The 14,637-nt window shown below is 50.5% G+C and overlaps 5 protein-coding genes across 5 annotated transcripts; 3 read left to right on the forward strand and 2 right to left on the reverse strand.

Moving 5' to 3' along the window:
• Positions 1–915: 915 nt before the first annotated feature.
• On the forward strand, positions 916–1,936 carry ASPZODRAFT_128284 (hypothetical protein). Its single transcript, XM_022721983.1, has 3 exons — positions 916–1,228; positions 1,295–1,502; positions 1,574–1,936. Exons 1-3 carry the CDS (start codon positions 1,031–1,033, stop codon positions 1,765–1,767), a joined length of 600 nt encoding a protein of 199 aa, XP_022584270.1. The 5' UTR covers positions 916–1,030; the 3' UTR covers positions 1,768–1,936.
• On the reverse strand, positions 1,905–5,690 carry ASPZODRAFT_1024550 (hypothetical protein). The gene is made up of 4 exons (XM_022720805.1): positions 5,661–5,690; positions 4,177–5,599; positions 3,142–4,127; positions 1,905–3,079 (listed from the first exon to the last, which is right to left on the reverse strand). The coding sequence occupies exons 2-4, from the start codon at positions 5,517–5,519 to the stop codon at positions 2,082–2,084; spliced, it is 3,327 nt and encodes a 1,108-aa protein (XP_022584271.1). The 5' UTR covers positions 5,520–5,599; positions 5,661–5,690; the 3' UTR covers positions 1,905–2,081.
• Positions 5,691–8,130: 2,440 nt separating this feature from the next.
• On the forward strand, positions 8,131–8,482 carry ASPZODRAFT_47209 (hypothetical protein; the record flags this gene model as incomplete). Its single annotated transcript, XM_022728390.1, has 2 exons — positions 8,131–8,214; positions 8,276–8,482. Coding segments are annotated over 2 exons (291 nt in total), but the record flags the coding sequence as incomplete, so codon positions are not given.
• Positions 8,483–8,757: 275 nt separating this feature from the next.
• Positions 8,758–9,691, reverse strand: ASPZODRAFT_58823 (hypothetical protein; the record flags this gene model as incomplete). The annotated part of the gene is made up of 7 exons (XM_022728803.1): positions 8,758–8,880; positions 8,936–8,955; positions 9,017–9,137; positions 9,251–9,382; positions 9,438–9,472; positions 9,552–9,579; positions 9,650–9,691. The coding sequence occupies 7 exons, from the start codon at positions 9,689–9,691 to the stop codon at positions 8,758–8,760; spliced, it is 501 nt and encodes a 166-aa protein (XP_022584273.1).
• Positions 9,692–10,721: 1,030 nt separating this feature from the next.
• ASPZODRAFT_89234 (hypothetical protein) lies at positions 10,722–13,231 on the forward strand. The gene is made up of 2 exons (XM_022730351.1): positions 10,722–11,282; positions 11,373–13,231. The coding sequence occupies exons 1-2, from the start codon at positions 11,129–11,131 to the stop codon at positions 13,082–13,084; spliced, it is 1,866 nt and encodes a 621-aa protein (XP_022584274.1). The 5' UTR covers positions 10,722–11,128; the 3' UTR covers positions 13,085–13,231.
• The last annotated feature ends 1,406 nt before the right edge of the window (positions 13,232–14,637 follow it).

Below are 14,637 nucleotides of genomic sequence, written 5' to 3' on the forward strand. Positions count from 1 at the left end.
AGAGAGAGAGAGAGAGAGAGAGAGAGAGAGAGAGAGAGAGAGAGAGGGAGGAGGGAGAGAGATGAGGATGGGCAAAGGAGACGATCGAGGCTAAGGAGAGTTGCAGCGCCGACAATTTTTTGGCACGTCACGGATTGGATTAGCAGCCACGCTCGCTCCTCCCCATAGGCGGAGAGACCCCAGCAGGCCGTTGGGGCGAGTCTGCAGGGCGTTACTTCTGGAGCATTTACGGGAGATTTTAGGGACGGAGTACTCTATTCTGTATACATTGTTGACTGGCTGGGGGATATTCACATAGGAATCTGTAGTATTCTGTATAGAGTAGAAGACTCCATAGAAGTAAACACGCGCATTTGGATAGATTCAGGGGTAAAGACAGAACCACGGGTCGGGTACGGGGGTATTTGGGTATTTACAATACAGTTACGGTATGGTATTATAGTATCATGTACTGTCATATTAACACATACCTTGTAGAGCAGTAGTTACTATAACTATAGTTGTACTAGTAGTACTATCTTATGACTATTTTATACTCTAGTGAAGACATTCAAGAATAGACTGTTTCCATACGAAATTAAGATGAATCAGTACTAGGAAGATCCTCTACTCAAAGGTATCAGCCATTCTATGGGACCAACAGTGCATTTCTGCCTGAACAACGCAACATCCAACAGTCTATAAATTACCGAATCGACCATCTGTCGAGTTTGAATTAAAATCCAGTTATACTAGGTAATTAGTATGATCTACTACAATAAAGACCTACTTCTACTCTATTGATTAGATTCGTCTACAATTAAATATATAGTAATCTGTAGTATACAGTGTCTTCTATTATGTACTGTCGACCCCGAGACATATTGTTGATGGTCCGAGCGTCAACTCGACACCTTTGCCAATGTCAACGTTCACGTCGCCAACTTCTCGACCACCGCACCGAATCCCACGCAGCCCACGCCGCACCACGACTTACGAGTGAAAGAAGAAAAGAAAAGAAAAAAAAAAACCAATCCGTGATTCTCTTACAATGCGCTTTTCAACAACCGCCCTCCTGGTCACCGCGCTGGGCTGGGTCTCCGCCGCCGCCGCCCACACCATCCAGCTCAAGGCACACTCGCGCGAATGCTTCCACGAATCGCTGCACAAGGACGACAAGATGACCGTCAGCTTCCAGGTGGGCGATCGCGAGTTTGGAGGAAGCGGCAACCTCGAAATCGACTTTTGGGTATTCTTCCTCTCTCTCTCTCTCTCTCTCTCTCTCTCAAAGTACATCCCTGCTAAAGTGTACAAGGTCGAGGATCCCAATAGAAACCGCCAATACTACAAACAAGCCATCTCATCGGAAGATTACTCCTTCACCGCACACTCGGACGGCAAATACGTCTACTGCTTCAGCAACGAAGGCTGGACCTCCAACTCCAAGGAGGTCTCCTTCAACGTCCACGGCATCGTCTATATCCCTGAGTCGGAATGGGCGCAGGATCCGCTGGATGCGGAGGGTACATATCCGAAGCTTTAAAGAAAAAGCATTTACTATTCAATTAATCTTTGCTGATATGTTTTTCTCTAGTCCGCCGTCTCTCCGAAGCCCTCGCCCAAGTCAAAGACGAACAGTCGTACATCGTCGTCCGCGAACGCACACACCGCAACACCGCCGAAAGCACCAACGCCCGCGTCAAATGGTGGAGTATCTTCCAGCTGGCCGTCCTCATCGGCGAGGGCATCTTCCAGGTCTGGTGGCTGAAACGGTTCTTCGAGGTTTGAACCACTTTGTTTCCTATATGTATATATCTATCTAGCTTCTACGTACTGACCGGTGGTAGGTCAAGCGTGTTGTCTGATTTAAAATACTTCTACTTTTTTACTCCAAAAAAAAAAAATATTTCATGTCAATGGAGAACTGGTGCATCTCCTATAGCGAATTGGCGTACGGTTTGAAATATGGTAGTTAGTGATATGATATGTACAATGAGGGACATTCGTCTGAGTTATGGAGTACTGTAAAACTACCCTATCTTATAATATTCATCCTGGCTCTGTTACTCTTATGCTCTATGCTATCCACTATCCAATGTTTTTTATCTCGCTTGGTGGATCCATACGCTCACTTCATCTCCCTCGTCATCCTCGTTAGAACCCCCTCCTACCGACCGCCTGGACGATCGATCGTTGTTTGTCTGTTTGGCAGCCAGCCTCTTTGCCACCTCGTTGGCCTCGAACAGGGTGACCAGCCGCCTCTTCTTCGACTCATCTCCTTGGACCTGGCCATGACAGATCTCGTGGATTTTCCTTTTCTTCGACCACGGTCGATGACCTTCCTTGCGCGGCGGCTCGACGAATGACTCTGGGGTGCGCTTCGCCACTCCCGAATAATTCAACATGGTGTTGGGCCATGATGTCGCCGCCGGGGTCGAGATGGTGTCGCCGACCCAGGCATCATCTGCAAGGTCTGCAGGGGTACTACCCGTGGCATTTTCACGGAGGAGAAGATCCGGACGACGCTCAAGCATCAGCGGCAGGGCTTTGGACAGTTGGCACCGGGCTGCATCGTGGAGCACGGTGTTGCCCGCTCCATCAAGAAGCTCCAGGTGTTTCTGTCCCGTTGGCTCGGCAAAATCGAGCACAGCCTGCAGGACGGCAATCTTGTTTTCCGTCTCGTCCGAAATGCCAGACCCCCACAGTGAACGAGCCATCCACTGGGCCAGAGGAGTCAGAGAGCCGGGTTCGACAGAGTAGGAGCGCTCGGTGAGCAACGAGGACACCAGTAACGGGTCGATCAGGTCAAGCATGCTGCGAAGCGTATCCAGGTCATCCTCGTCCGGATCGACGAACCCACCGAGAAGCAGGTGCAGGATATTGTTCCCGAGTTTGTCTCGGGCTGTCTGGTTGGCACCGGCTGCAACCAATATCTTGGCGAATTTCAACCGATGCAAAGAGAATGCAATTGCCAGGGGCGTATAGCCGTCTGCCGACTTCACTTCCAGGCAGTAGGGGGCGCTCTTGACCAGGTACTCGACCAGTCGTTCCGTTTCTTCGGTTGTTTTGGCCATAACAGCACAGTGGAGGACAAGCTCATCTAAGAGAATAAGCAATTATCACTTTTAATAAAGAAAGAAGAAGAAGAAGAAGAAAACTTACGTCGAAGACTAAGCCAGTTCTCGATTGTTTTCTCAATACCCTGCTCACTTTGCGCAAGCCTCTTCAATCGCTTGTCGTGTTTGTGCTTTTTCGTGAACTCGATGTAGTAACGACTGGGCGCTGTGCCTAGGAAACATTCCACCGCTTCGAGACTGCCCTCGAATGCAGCCAACAAAAGCGGGGGGTGCATATCTCGAGGTTTCAAGAAAGACATCCCACGATTGGTGGCCGCCCAGTCTTCGCGTTTCTTGCCATGGATCGAAAGACCCTGGTAGTAAACTGGTTTCTCTTGGGCCTCGACGCCGCTCTTCTCCGCGAGCTGATCCAAGGGAAGACCAGCTCCTGTAGATTTGATGAGCTCCTCCAGGCATCGGAGACGGCCCAGCCTGACAGCCGAGCAGAAGGCAACGCCCGAAGTGTCGTTGAAACGGTCGCTTTCTCGGTCCGCCTCGGATGCCTTATCAAACAGCTCACGATAGAGTCCCAGGAGGAAAGTCAACAGATTGACATCATCCTTCCAAATCGCATATAGAAACACGCCTGTAGGCTGTTGATCGGCCAGTGTTTCCTTGTCAAACAAGACATAAGACTGGCACGACTCGGCAAGCACAGCCAGCGGTGAGATATTGCTCTCGACGTGGGCCTTGATTTCACCAATATTGTCGATGGTGAACTTGTCACTGATCGTTTGCTGATTGATATTAAGCTCATCGTCTTCACTTTCGTCTTCATAGTCCGAGACGTATGCGTCATATTTCGAGATCTTTTTATTCTCCGGCGGCTTATACTGCGCGTTTGCGATGACAAGGATGGCCTTCGCCACGTCGAGGTGCCCTCGTACGACGGCGATGCTGAAGGGCGAAAAGTAGCGGCTGTCAGTAATACCAATTTCAAGCAGCTGCCTCTTATCCTTCGTGTGGTGCACGTTTGGCCCCAAAGTGAGTGTCTTGATAGTGTCAAGATCTCCACACCAGGCAGCTTCAAATCTGCGACAAGGTCAGTTATCAGAAGCGAGGGGGAGGCGAGGGGACGTACAGTTTAATATAAGCTGCTGTCTGAGCCTCAGTCACGGCCGGCCCTCTAAAGGTAAAATTGATCTTGAACCTTGGGGACTGAGTCTCGGTATTGTAAGGAATGTCCTCATATACGGGGCGATCCGGCATATCAGGTCGGAGCTCTTTGATTGTCTTCGCTCCTCGGGCGAGCAGCTCGGTTTCAAGCTTCTCAAAGTCACAGATAAGGGCTTGGACTGCAGCTTTCTTCTCGTCTAAACCTTTGGCAGTCTTGGTTCGCTCCAAATTGTCGGCATACCGCTTTTTTTCCGTTTCGTACTCCATTTTTTCCTTCTCCAGAGCCGCCTTGGCTGTCCACATCTGGTATGTATCATCCTTCAGCCCCTCCAGATACACACTGTCATCTTCCAGAGGCTGTGGAGGGGTCGATTGAACGGCTTCACCTTGATACTCACGAAGATCTTCAATCTTTGCTCGAACACAATCTAAAATAGTTCCCTCAACTAACAAGGGCGAGGTCCCAGAAAGCCGGATCTTAGCTCCCTTCGGGTCCAGAGTGTTTGGATCTGCACCATGAGCAAGCAATTCCAAAGCCACCAGCGGCTGTTCCGATCGCACAGCGAGAACGATAGGCTGGATAATTTGGTCATGGAAGACCTCTTTTTGCTGCACGAGTGAGTCGCCGTATACATTGATGATGTTCTTGGCGGCTTCAGCATAGTCTTCGAAAGGGATATCTGGCTTCGCGTTCGCTTCGAGTAGTTTGATTGCGCCAATCGTGTTCTCCGACTTGATAGCGGTTAGCAAGGCAGAATTGATCACCGGGTTGGAATAATAGCCAGAAGCAGAGAGATGGTTGGCTGCTCTCTCGACTGCAGGCCGGTCGTGGTCAAGGTAGACATCGATAAGGTCTGAATAACCAATTGTGGCCAACTCATGCAGCGCGGTCTTCTCGTGCATGTCTGCTTGTGCGGCGGAAGCGCCAAGCTGTAGAAGCTTCGTCGTCATCACCTTTGCCTTCTCCAGGGGCAAATTCTGTGCTAGAACCAAGGTGAGGATGGCGGCTTTCGGAGAATTGTTGTACTCGTTCAAGAGCTTGACAGGGAGAAGCACATCGGCACCAAAAGAAGAAACCAATTCTTCAACAGCTTCGACATGACCGTTCACAATCGCCAGATGAAGTGGGGAGGCATGGCTGTCCCAAGCCAAGACGTTGATATCATAGATGTCCGGCTCCTGGTCGTTCGCATCGTCGGGGATAGTGTCCTCCCGGGTACCCTTGTCACCCTCCTTCACATGCACAAATGACCCAGTAGCGTCCGAACGGCCATCTGAGTCAGAAACATCCGAAGGATTGCTGACCATCTCAATATCATCGTCGTCGTCGTTGTCGTCGTCATCATCATCGTTATCCCGACGGCCCTCGGCTTCTTGGCCTGCTTTTGCTTCCTTGCGAGCCTGCTCTTTGCGGTCTTCCTCCTCCTCATTCTGTGCACTTTTGGTGAGTAGAACCCTGATGATCTGAACATCCCCTCGGGCTGCAGCCAGGTGCAAAGCGGTGCGGCCATCAGCCACACGAGCAATGAGCCGAGCGCCGTGATCCACCAGGCACTGGACGATGTCCGGGGTTGAAGTCATGGCAGCCAAATGCAATGGGGCTCGACCAGTGTAGTCACGACGATTGGGATCAGAACCATCTTGGGCAAGCCACTCCTTCACTGCGTCAAGATCCTGATCCACGATAGCCTGGCAAAGGCCAGCAGTGTTTCCGACATATGCCATTTCTTCCATGCTGTTAGGATACAAAACAAAAGCAGACGACATTTAGGAGGTTCAGGGGAAAGACAAAAAAGACTTACCAGTCCAGTCGGTCTCCGTTATTGGATTGAAGCTACCAATCTCCTGCCGCCCAGGGTTATCTTGCAGAAACGTCATTTCCCCGGAAATATACAGTTTTGCTTCTTCCTCGGCCACTTTCTCCTCTTCTGGGGTGGTCGGGCTGGGACAATAGCCGCAGCAATCATGGATGACATCCTCCATATTGCCAAAGAATGCAGGGTGACGATGCAAATTGACCTCTCTATCTTTAGGCTTGTTCCACTCGGCATTGAGGAGTAGATCCTTGGTATACAGCAATTTCTCGATCCTTTTAGCATGGAACCTTTCGCCGTATGGGATAGTCTAAAGTAAAGAAAATGGTTAGGTAAGAGATGAAATAAGACCGTGTAACAATTGCTTTCTTCTTTCCAGAGGAAATTGCTTACAAAGGTATGGTAGTCGGAGACCTCCTCTTCCTCTGCCCATTCTGGGACCTCGTCGTCCCAGTCATTCTTGATGTTTCCCCACAGCTTATTTGCATCTCTCGCATAACGGTTGACAGGAGGCCGGCCACGCTCTTTTCGCCTCTGATCCAAATAGGCGTCTCGATCAGAGGATTTAGGAAGTTTCTCAAGGACCAGCAGACGGGCAAGGCCAACTGTCCTAGTGAAGCTCCGCTCAAAGATGGTCTATTAACACACCCGTCAGTCTGACATTAGACCAATTCAGCATATTCAAGGCTGTTTACCGGGTCAATGCGCGAGCGGTCCAACTCGGGCCAGAACACTTCGAACCCTCTGTGCGAGTACTTGGAGAGACGGTTTTCGTACGACGGTGACCGTCTAGTCAGGTCCACATGGTTGGCCTGGGTGATGCAGGCACCAAGGGCACGCGGGGCCAGGAATACCTGATGACCGTCGTATGCCGCACAAGCACAGTCGACATCGAAGCCGGTCAGGATCTCCGCGACTGACTTGTAGATCCGCAGAACGATCTGCACATGCCGCGTCGGATACTGAGACGCAATCGTGATGGCGTTCTTGGTGCGGATTGTGGTCGTCTCGTACAGGATGGAGTCCTTGATGCAGCGCTCAATCTGTTTGATCTTCTCGACGGCTTGCTCCTCGGTCAGCCCGTAGAGGAATAGATCGACATCCGACGCAGGAGCGAACTTTGTGTGGTAGAATTGGCGCAGACTGCGCTTCGTGTCACGGTACTCCTCTGGCACGGGGAGCAGCGAGGTGGTGACGGCACTGCCGGCCGCCACGACGTTACTCCAGTCCAGGTCGCTCAGAGAGCTTTCAGAGAAGAGATTGAAGTTCGTCTGGAACTCCTTGAAGCTGGAGACCACCGCGGGGGAGCCATCGGGCCTGCGAGCCTCATCCGACAGGGGCATCAGGTACTTTGCCCTGACCTCCTCCGGCTCAGCTGCGAGATTGCGAGCCCGGACACGCACGTCAGCCGCACCATTGGCGTCGTACAACGGGACGATGTTCAGCAGGTTGTCCGCCACCGCAGGATGGGAGGGCTGCTGGGCGAAAATCCTCCGCACCGTCGCATCGAAGGCATTGTACGGTCTGACCAGATCCGCCACCGACTGCTCCGGATGTGACTGCACGTATTCCACAAAATCAGAGTGTTTCGCAGGCACTCGAGGGAGACTGAACTCTGTAGCCATAGTAGTAGTCAGTAACTAGTTAGTACTAAGTACTAGGTATGACGTAGACACGATCGTAAAGTAAACAAAGGTTTCAACACAATTGATCAAGAATCAAAGCATCAAAACAAGAGTTTTACCAGAAGATAGAAATCCAGCAAGCTCCGACAGAGCAATCCAAGGATCTTAAATCCTTTCCTTTCCCCCCCCTGAGGCTCATCTCGTATTCCCCAAACTCGCTTGTGCCTGCTGGAAAAAGAGGCAGGCGGCAGTTTGTCACCGCCTTTCCTCCAGGCAGCTGTCCCGAAGTGGATTAGCGGTGTTCCTGCTAGGCATCCAGTGGGGAAGTTCACTATCTACAATAGATAGGTACCTAAGTAAGATACAAGCTTGGGTATTAGCAGTGGCTAAAAGGTATGATCTTGATTCATGCAGATCATTTGACTGCTACCTGTGATACGCCGACTGCGTGGTGCAGCCTAGTCTATGGCGGGGAGCGATGACCCGCTCTTTTCGGTATGCTGGAGTCGACAGTCCTGTGGGAGTTGTCTGGCTGGCGATTTTGCCTGCAGCTGGTGTCCTTTTGTGAGTATCTTGGTGCTAGGTATTTTTGTACAGTACTACTGCAGATCTGCTAATCTTCTAGTCATCAACCTGTGTGCCGAACCGAGCACGTCTTGCCATCTTCGCGCCGTTGAGCTCGTCGCAGGTCTGCCCTCTCGGTTCTCAGGAACGGTGGGAGCTGCGTGCCCTCCCGCTAGGATGCCATGTCAGCACAATCACAGTGATGACCGTCTTGGGGACTGTTTGTTTCATACTGGCGAGTCTGGGGTTAGCTGTTCTATCTGTGTGGGCGGGGAAAAGACTCGTGGCGCGATGGAGGCTGTTGAAAGAGCGAGGGGATTTTGGTTTCTTGCTGGACAAGACGAGAGTATGGGCTGTTGCCCTGGTTACTTTCAGACAGGGGGACATTGGGAGCAGTGACGGACTCGATGATCGGGTTGAAACAAGGCCATTGTTGGGATAATAGTAATGAGGATGATTGGCAATGATATATCTTGATGCAGGAGTTCCATGTTCTCATCTATATCTCACTGCTATGTAGTATACTAGGCAAGGTTAGGACTTCTAACCCTTGACAACCTGGCCAACGGTGTACTCGACAATGGTAGGCTTCCCCGTTTCAATGATGAAATGGCCCTGGCCGACAAACACTCGGGTCTCGAGCTCCTTGTACCGTTCGTCACCGGTCTATCTCGTCAGTACAGTTACACCGATATAGCTGGTCATGTATTCTAGAGCTCACCTCGAATGTGAAATGGGTAACTGTTTCAGTGTTAGTACTGCGAGGCCTCAACGGATATCATATTCTGTTGTCACGACGTACAAGAATTTCCAAACGGCGTGGCACCGTCCGAGGCAGTGCCGGCAAAGACGGCCGCTTCTGCCGGTCCGAGAGCCACGACACCGGTATAATTGAGATAAATCAGCTGTATATGGTTAGCTATCTAGATACAGACCTTTTCCGTGTATAGCTTCGTACCGCATCGTCGTGTGTCCTAGGAGAGCGATTAGTATTAGACAGTGATAACCAGGTATTTATCCGATCCTACTTGAGAACGCCGTGGGCGTTTAGCCGGAGATGCTTTCCATCCGGATCAGCGTGGATGTAGTCGTTTCCTGTTCCTACAAACTGGGCGTCGATGCTGGGAGAGAAACCGGGCGCGCTTTGGACTGTGCCACCCGTCATAGGCTTTCACGTCAGCATCCCGATGCTATTCTCGATTTAGAAGGAAGGTATGGCATACAACAACCTGTAGGCTAGTGGTGCGAGACGCACTGCCTGTCAAAGCATCAGCGATTCAAGGTTTCAAAAGTCAAGCAACAACTGAGATGGATGGTATTTGTCGTCTGAGCCATACCGACAGCGTGTGGAGGGTCGATTATGACCTAGGAATCATTAGACACTTCGGTGACCCAGGAGGGGTAGAGGATCGGAAGAGGGCCTTTGATTACTTACCCGGACAGTGAAAGCAGGCTGGATGGAAGGAAACCCGGACATGATGGTAGCACGATGAGTTTGGCAAGTATTAGAATGCTCGGTCTGATGAGAAATGAAGTTGATCAGGTTTGAAGCTGGTGAGCCAGCCCACTCTAAGCTGCGGGGCTCAACGTGCCTCGGTGTATCCAACAGCCCACCAGGAGTGACTCAGCTCAACGATCTATCTTCAGTCCAGCTTATCGCTTGCAATCATTCTTTAATTGTTATCTGATGGTCGACAAGTGGTACTAACCATGGTTGTTAAATCAAAAGAACGCATCATCAGTTTTATCATGTGGCTGGAGTCTGCTAGTTTTATATGCGTCTATCAACTATATAGTTAGTATAAGGTAGTGGAGTAAAGATAATATCAAACAGCTGTGTTTATAATTCCCTACTTATGCATAAAGCATTGATAATAGAAAAAATATATAGGAGTAGCAGTGTCCTGAGACATAGGTACCTCAGGTTCGGAGTAGGCAATATACCTACCAGTCACCTACCTGAGATACCTACCCTGGAGGCTTGAAGTACCTTGATGGCATACTACCTAGGTATGCTCAGCAGGTACTCAACCTGATCAAATGACAATAAATGCAAGTGACAGCCTATCATCTGATCAGACTATAGAGCATGTAGTACGTAGTAATAGTAATAGTCTGTGGTACATGGCCTAAAGTGATGTGGAATATCATTACTCTGTACTACATATCTACCTAAACAGATACCTACCTACCTTAGGTACCTACTAACCTTTAGGTACCTACCTAATAGTTACCTGCTAGCTAAGCCTGGATATCGCGGCTATGGATAAAAGGAGAATAGCATCTCGACAAACCAGCACAGCCCGTCGACCCACGTGGTGATCTTGCTGTTATTTTGTGGTCGCTGGCGGCAAGGACAGAATCACAAGGTTAGCGCTGCTGATCCGGGGGATTAAGATTAGTTAAATACCTGAGGAAGGTAGTATGTATAGAGGAGATTGTATATATTCAGCTATCTCCAGGAGGTATTGCATAGTATCTACCTGTATCTAGGTACCTACCTACCTAATTACCTAACCTACCGGTAACCTAAGGTAGATACTAATCTACTGTTGGGAGAAAGCCATCCATACCTTACCTGAGAACAGCCATACATACCTAAACACCTAAAGGGATACCCAAGAATTGATTTTAGCAATTGACGTGTCGATCGAAGCCCCCCATTCCTGATTGGGTGGAGGAGCCTGGCCGGCGATCGGGGGTCTGTGACGTGGGTGCGAAGAGACTATCTAAACTAAGTTACTGCGTACAACTGATTTTTCTGTATACCTTTCTTCTATTTTTCTTCTTCTCTCTCTCTCCGAGACAACGAAAATCCATTTTCTTCTGTCAATGGGTCTGATCCGACTTGTGATAGAGCTCTGATCTCTCCCGCTCGGTCGGGGTGGGACGCGAAAGAAGAAAAAAAAAAACCATGCTCTCCTTGTTTGTCTTGAGCCTCGCGTGTGCGACTTCGGCCGTACCTTTGGCCGAGCAGTGGCCGCTCAACGACGTGTCTGGTCCGGTTGGCAATAGTGGCTTGGAGTCTGGGTCAAGGGGGTTAACAGGCCGTTTCCTCCATATAACAGGTGAGCCCCTTTATCCTTGTTTGCTGAAGCAAAATTAGAGCAACTGCTAGAGCAACTGCTAGAGTAACTACTAACTCTCGTGCTTTCTAGATCTACACCCCGATTCTCACTACAAAGCTGGAACGGCCGTCGGGAAGGGGAGTTGCCACCGAGGCGAGGGGCAGGCCAAGTACTATGGATCCGAAGGCACCGACTGCGACTCGCCGCTGTCGCTGATCAACGAGACCTTTCGCTGGATTGAAACCCATCTGAAGGATGAGATTGATTTTGTCGTGTGGACGGGCGATTCCGCCCGCCACGACAACGACGAGAAGATCCCGAGAACGGAGGATGAGGTGGCCGAACTCAACCGGATGGTCGCCAACAAGTTTGTCGATGTCTTCCACAACGGCGCGAACCCTTCGATCCCCATTGTGCCGACCATCGGAAACAACGACATCATGCCGCACAACATCATGAAAATCGGGCCCAACCGGTGGACCAAGCACTTCCTCGAGATCTGGAACAAGTTTGTCCCCGAGGCGCAGCGCCATACCTTTGTCGAGGGCGGCTGGTTTACCTCGGAGGTGATCCCCAACCGCCTGGCGGTCATCAGCCTGAACACCATGTACCTCTACGATTCCAACAATGCGGTCGATGGCTGTTATGACTCGTCCGAGCCGGGATACGAACACATGGAGTGGCTGCGCGTGCAGCTCAAGATCCTGCGCGAACGCGGCATGAAGGCCATCCTGATCGGTCACGTACCCCCCGCGAGGTCCGGGGCCAAGCGCAACTGGGACGAGACCTGCTGGCAGAAGTACACCCTGTGGACGCACCAGTACCGGGACGTCATCGTGGGCAGTCTCTACGGCCATATGAACGTCGACCACTTCATGCTCCAGGACACACACAAGCTGAAGATCCTGGACGAAAGTGTCGGCGAAACAGGAGGCTCCGTCTCCGTGAACAAGCGGACGGACTATCTGGTCAGTCTACGAGACCAGTGGTCGAAAATGCCCTCGCCGCCTGACGGTCTGGCGGGCGATCATTTCTATGCTGAGGATGCTGAGGATGCTGCGGGTGATGATGATGATGATAATGAAGACGAGGCCCACGAGGTTGACACGGCAGGGTCCAAGAAGAAGAAGAAGCAGAAGAAGAAGAAGGAAAAGAAGTTTCTCAAGAAGATCGGCGGGCCATGGGCGGAACGGTACAGCGTTTCGTTTGTCTCGCCCAGCGTGGTGCCAAACTACTTCCCTACGCTGCGGGTGTTCGAGTATAATATCAGTGGCCTGGAGGACGCAACAACTTGGGAAGAAGCACAACCTCTAGACCTCATTTCCGAGGAAAATCCCGACGACGTGGAGGTAAACAAGAAGAAAAAAAAGAAGAAGAAGAAGAAGCCTGATTTCGAGATGCCGGAGCCGCCCTCGTCGTCGGCTCCGCCAGGGCCGGCATACTCCAACCAGCCCTTGACGTGGCTGGGCTATACGCAATATTTTGCGAATCTAACGAGAATCAACGAGCAAGAAACCACTCGATTTGAAGCTGAAGCTGACACCAACTCCAAAGAGGACGTGTTCACCTACGAGGTCGAGTACGATACCAAGAGCGATAAATTATATAAACTGAAGGACCTGACAGTGCGGAGTATCTTCCACCTGGCGAGTCGTCTTGCCGAGACGAACCTGGACGCCGAGACCAGTGACGACCGTGCAGCCACGCAGAAGAAGGATAAGAACAAGGTATGGAATACCTTTGTGCGGCGAGCATTTGTCGGCTTCCTGCATGATGACGATCTGGACGGCCTGGTAGACTAGGGATCTGCATGCCTTGTGGATAGAAATGTGTATATCATGATTTTTACAAGTTAGACCTATTCTGAAATAGTACGGAGTATTCCGTACTGTGTACTATGTAGAGTATAGTAGTTATGTACTAACTAGTTAGACGCTTGAGGTCATTCTGGCGGTGAGGGCTGACACTTGGCAATCCCCAGTAGTGTAGTCAAACCTAGTATAGACTATTGTACGCACTTGTAAGTATTATATTGCTGACTCTACAGAGTATCTCAGCATACTCGAGACAATATATGTAGTACTGCAGATGATAGTTATCACAGTACTGAGCAGTGGAATAGTCGAGTCAGGTGATTCAGTCACGGGTCTGCCTGATATGGCTAGCGTCCCGGAGAAACATTATCCAATCCCCGCTCCGTTGATCTTGGGTGACTCAGCTCCAGCCTCAAGTTCTCTGTTTATTATTCCATAACGTCTCGTCTCGACAGAATATACTCCGTACATCAAGAGAGACAACTCATGGTCTCTGTCTGTGCGACACGCTGTCACCCAGCGGGCCAGTTCATGCCTTGCCACGCTGGCAAAAGCGGGAATTGCCAGCTGTCAAGCTCGCGTTTGGGTCCCGCGTTAATCCAACCCATGTCCACCAAATCAGCGACGGAGGAGACGCCAGGCTAAAAATGCCTCTATCCTTAGTTTCTGCCTTAACTGTCTTCTGTTAAGCCTCATGGAGCCCCCGAGCCCTGCGAACCCTTCGCTCCGTGGAGTCGTGTGGTGGGTTGCTTGCTCACTTGCTGGCGATCCACCCAGTCACCGACCTGTTAGGCTGTTATCCCGACTGGATTATTTCCCTAGGAGAGGAGGGGGGAAAAAAAAGAAAAATAAAATAAAACACCGGCAAGGCAATGCAAGTCAACTGGGCCGCGGCCACGTAACTCATGCAAACCTCCCCTTCCGAGGGCCCTCCCCTCTCTCTCTGAATCCTGGGGACGAATAATTGCCATCAATTGTGGCCCGGCATCTCAAGATCTGAACACTACAGCACGGAGTACATACTACATACTACATATATACACTGCACGATCAGAAGAGCAGTCGGTCATCTCTCTGACCTCTGGTTGCTTCGTTGCTCCAGGTTGTGGAGTATACGGAGTACAGAGGACTACCTACGTTATCAACGGAGATCAGGACAAAAATAGAAGGAATTTTATCTCTTTTATTCTCTTTTTTTTTCTCTTCATTTTGCCCGTTTTCTTTCTGCAGCCACAATCGGGTCTTCGGTCTCTGGGTTTCAGCTTGCCTCTATCGCGCCTGTTGTTAGGCTGCGACCCCAAGGGGAGAAACCGTGCAGTACGTAGCAATACTAATTTCCCTTGCATTACGCCTGGTTTCTTGTTTCTTTTTTCTTCTCTTTTCATTATTACACCACTCGCGTCTGCTATTCTTCTACTTATTATTCGATACAATTGCCCTCGGCCAGCTCAATGGACCTCCAATTCTAGCCAACTGTTTCGGCTCACTACTCACACCGGCTCAGTCCACTAACTCACGGTGTGTGTAGGCCGAGAGGGCCA

This window comes from Penicilliopsis zonata (genome assembly GCF_001890105.1).
Source record: "Penicilliopsis zonata CBS 506.65 unplaced genomic scaffold ASPZOscaffold_2, whole genome shotgun sequence".
NCBI classification, from domain to species: domain Eukaryota; kingdom Fungi; phylum Ascomycota; class Eurotiomycetes; order Eurotiales; family Aspergillaceae; genus Penicilliopsis; species Penicilliopsis zonata.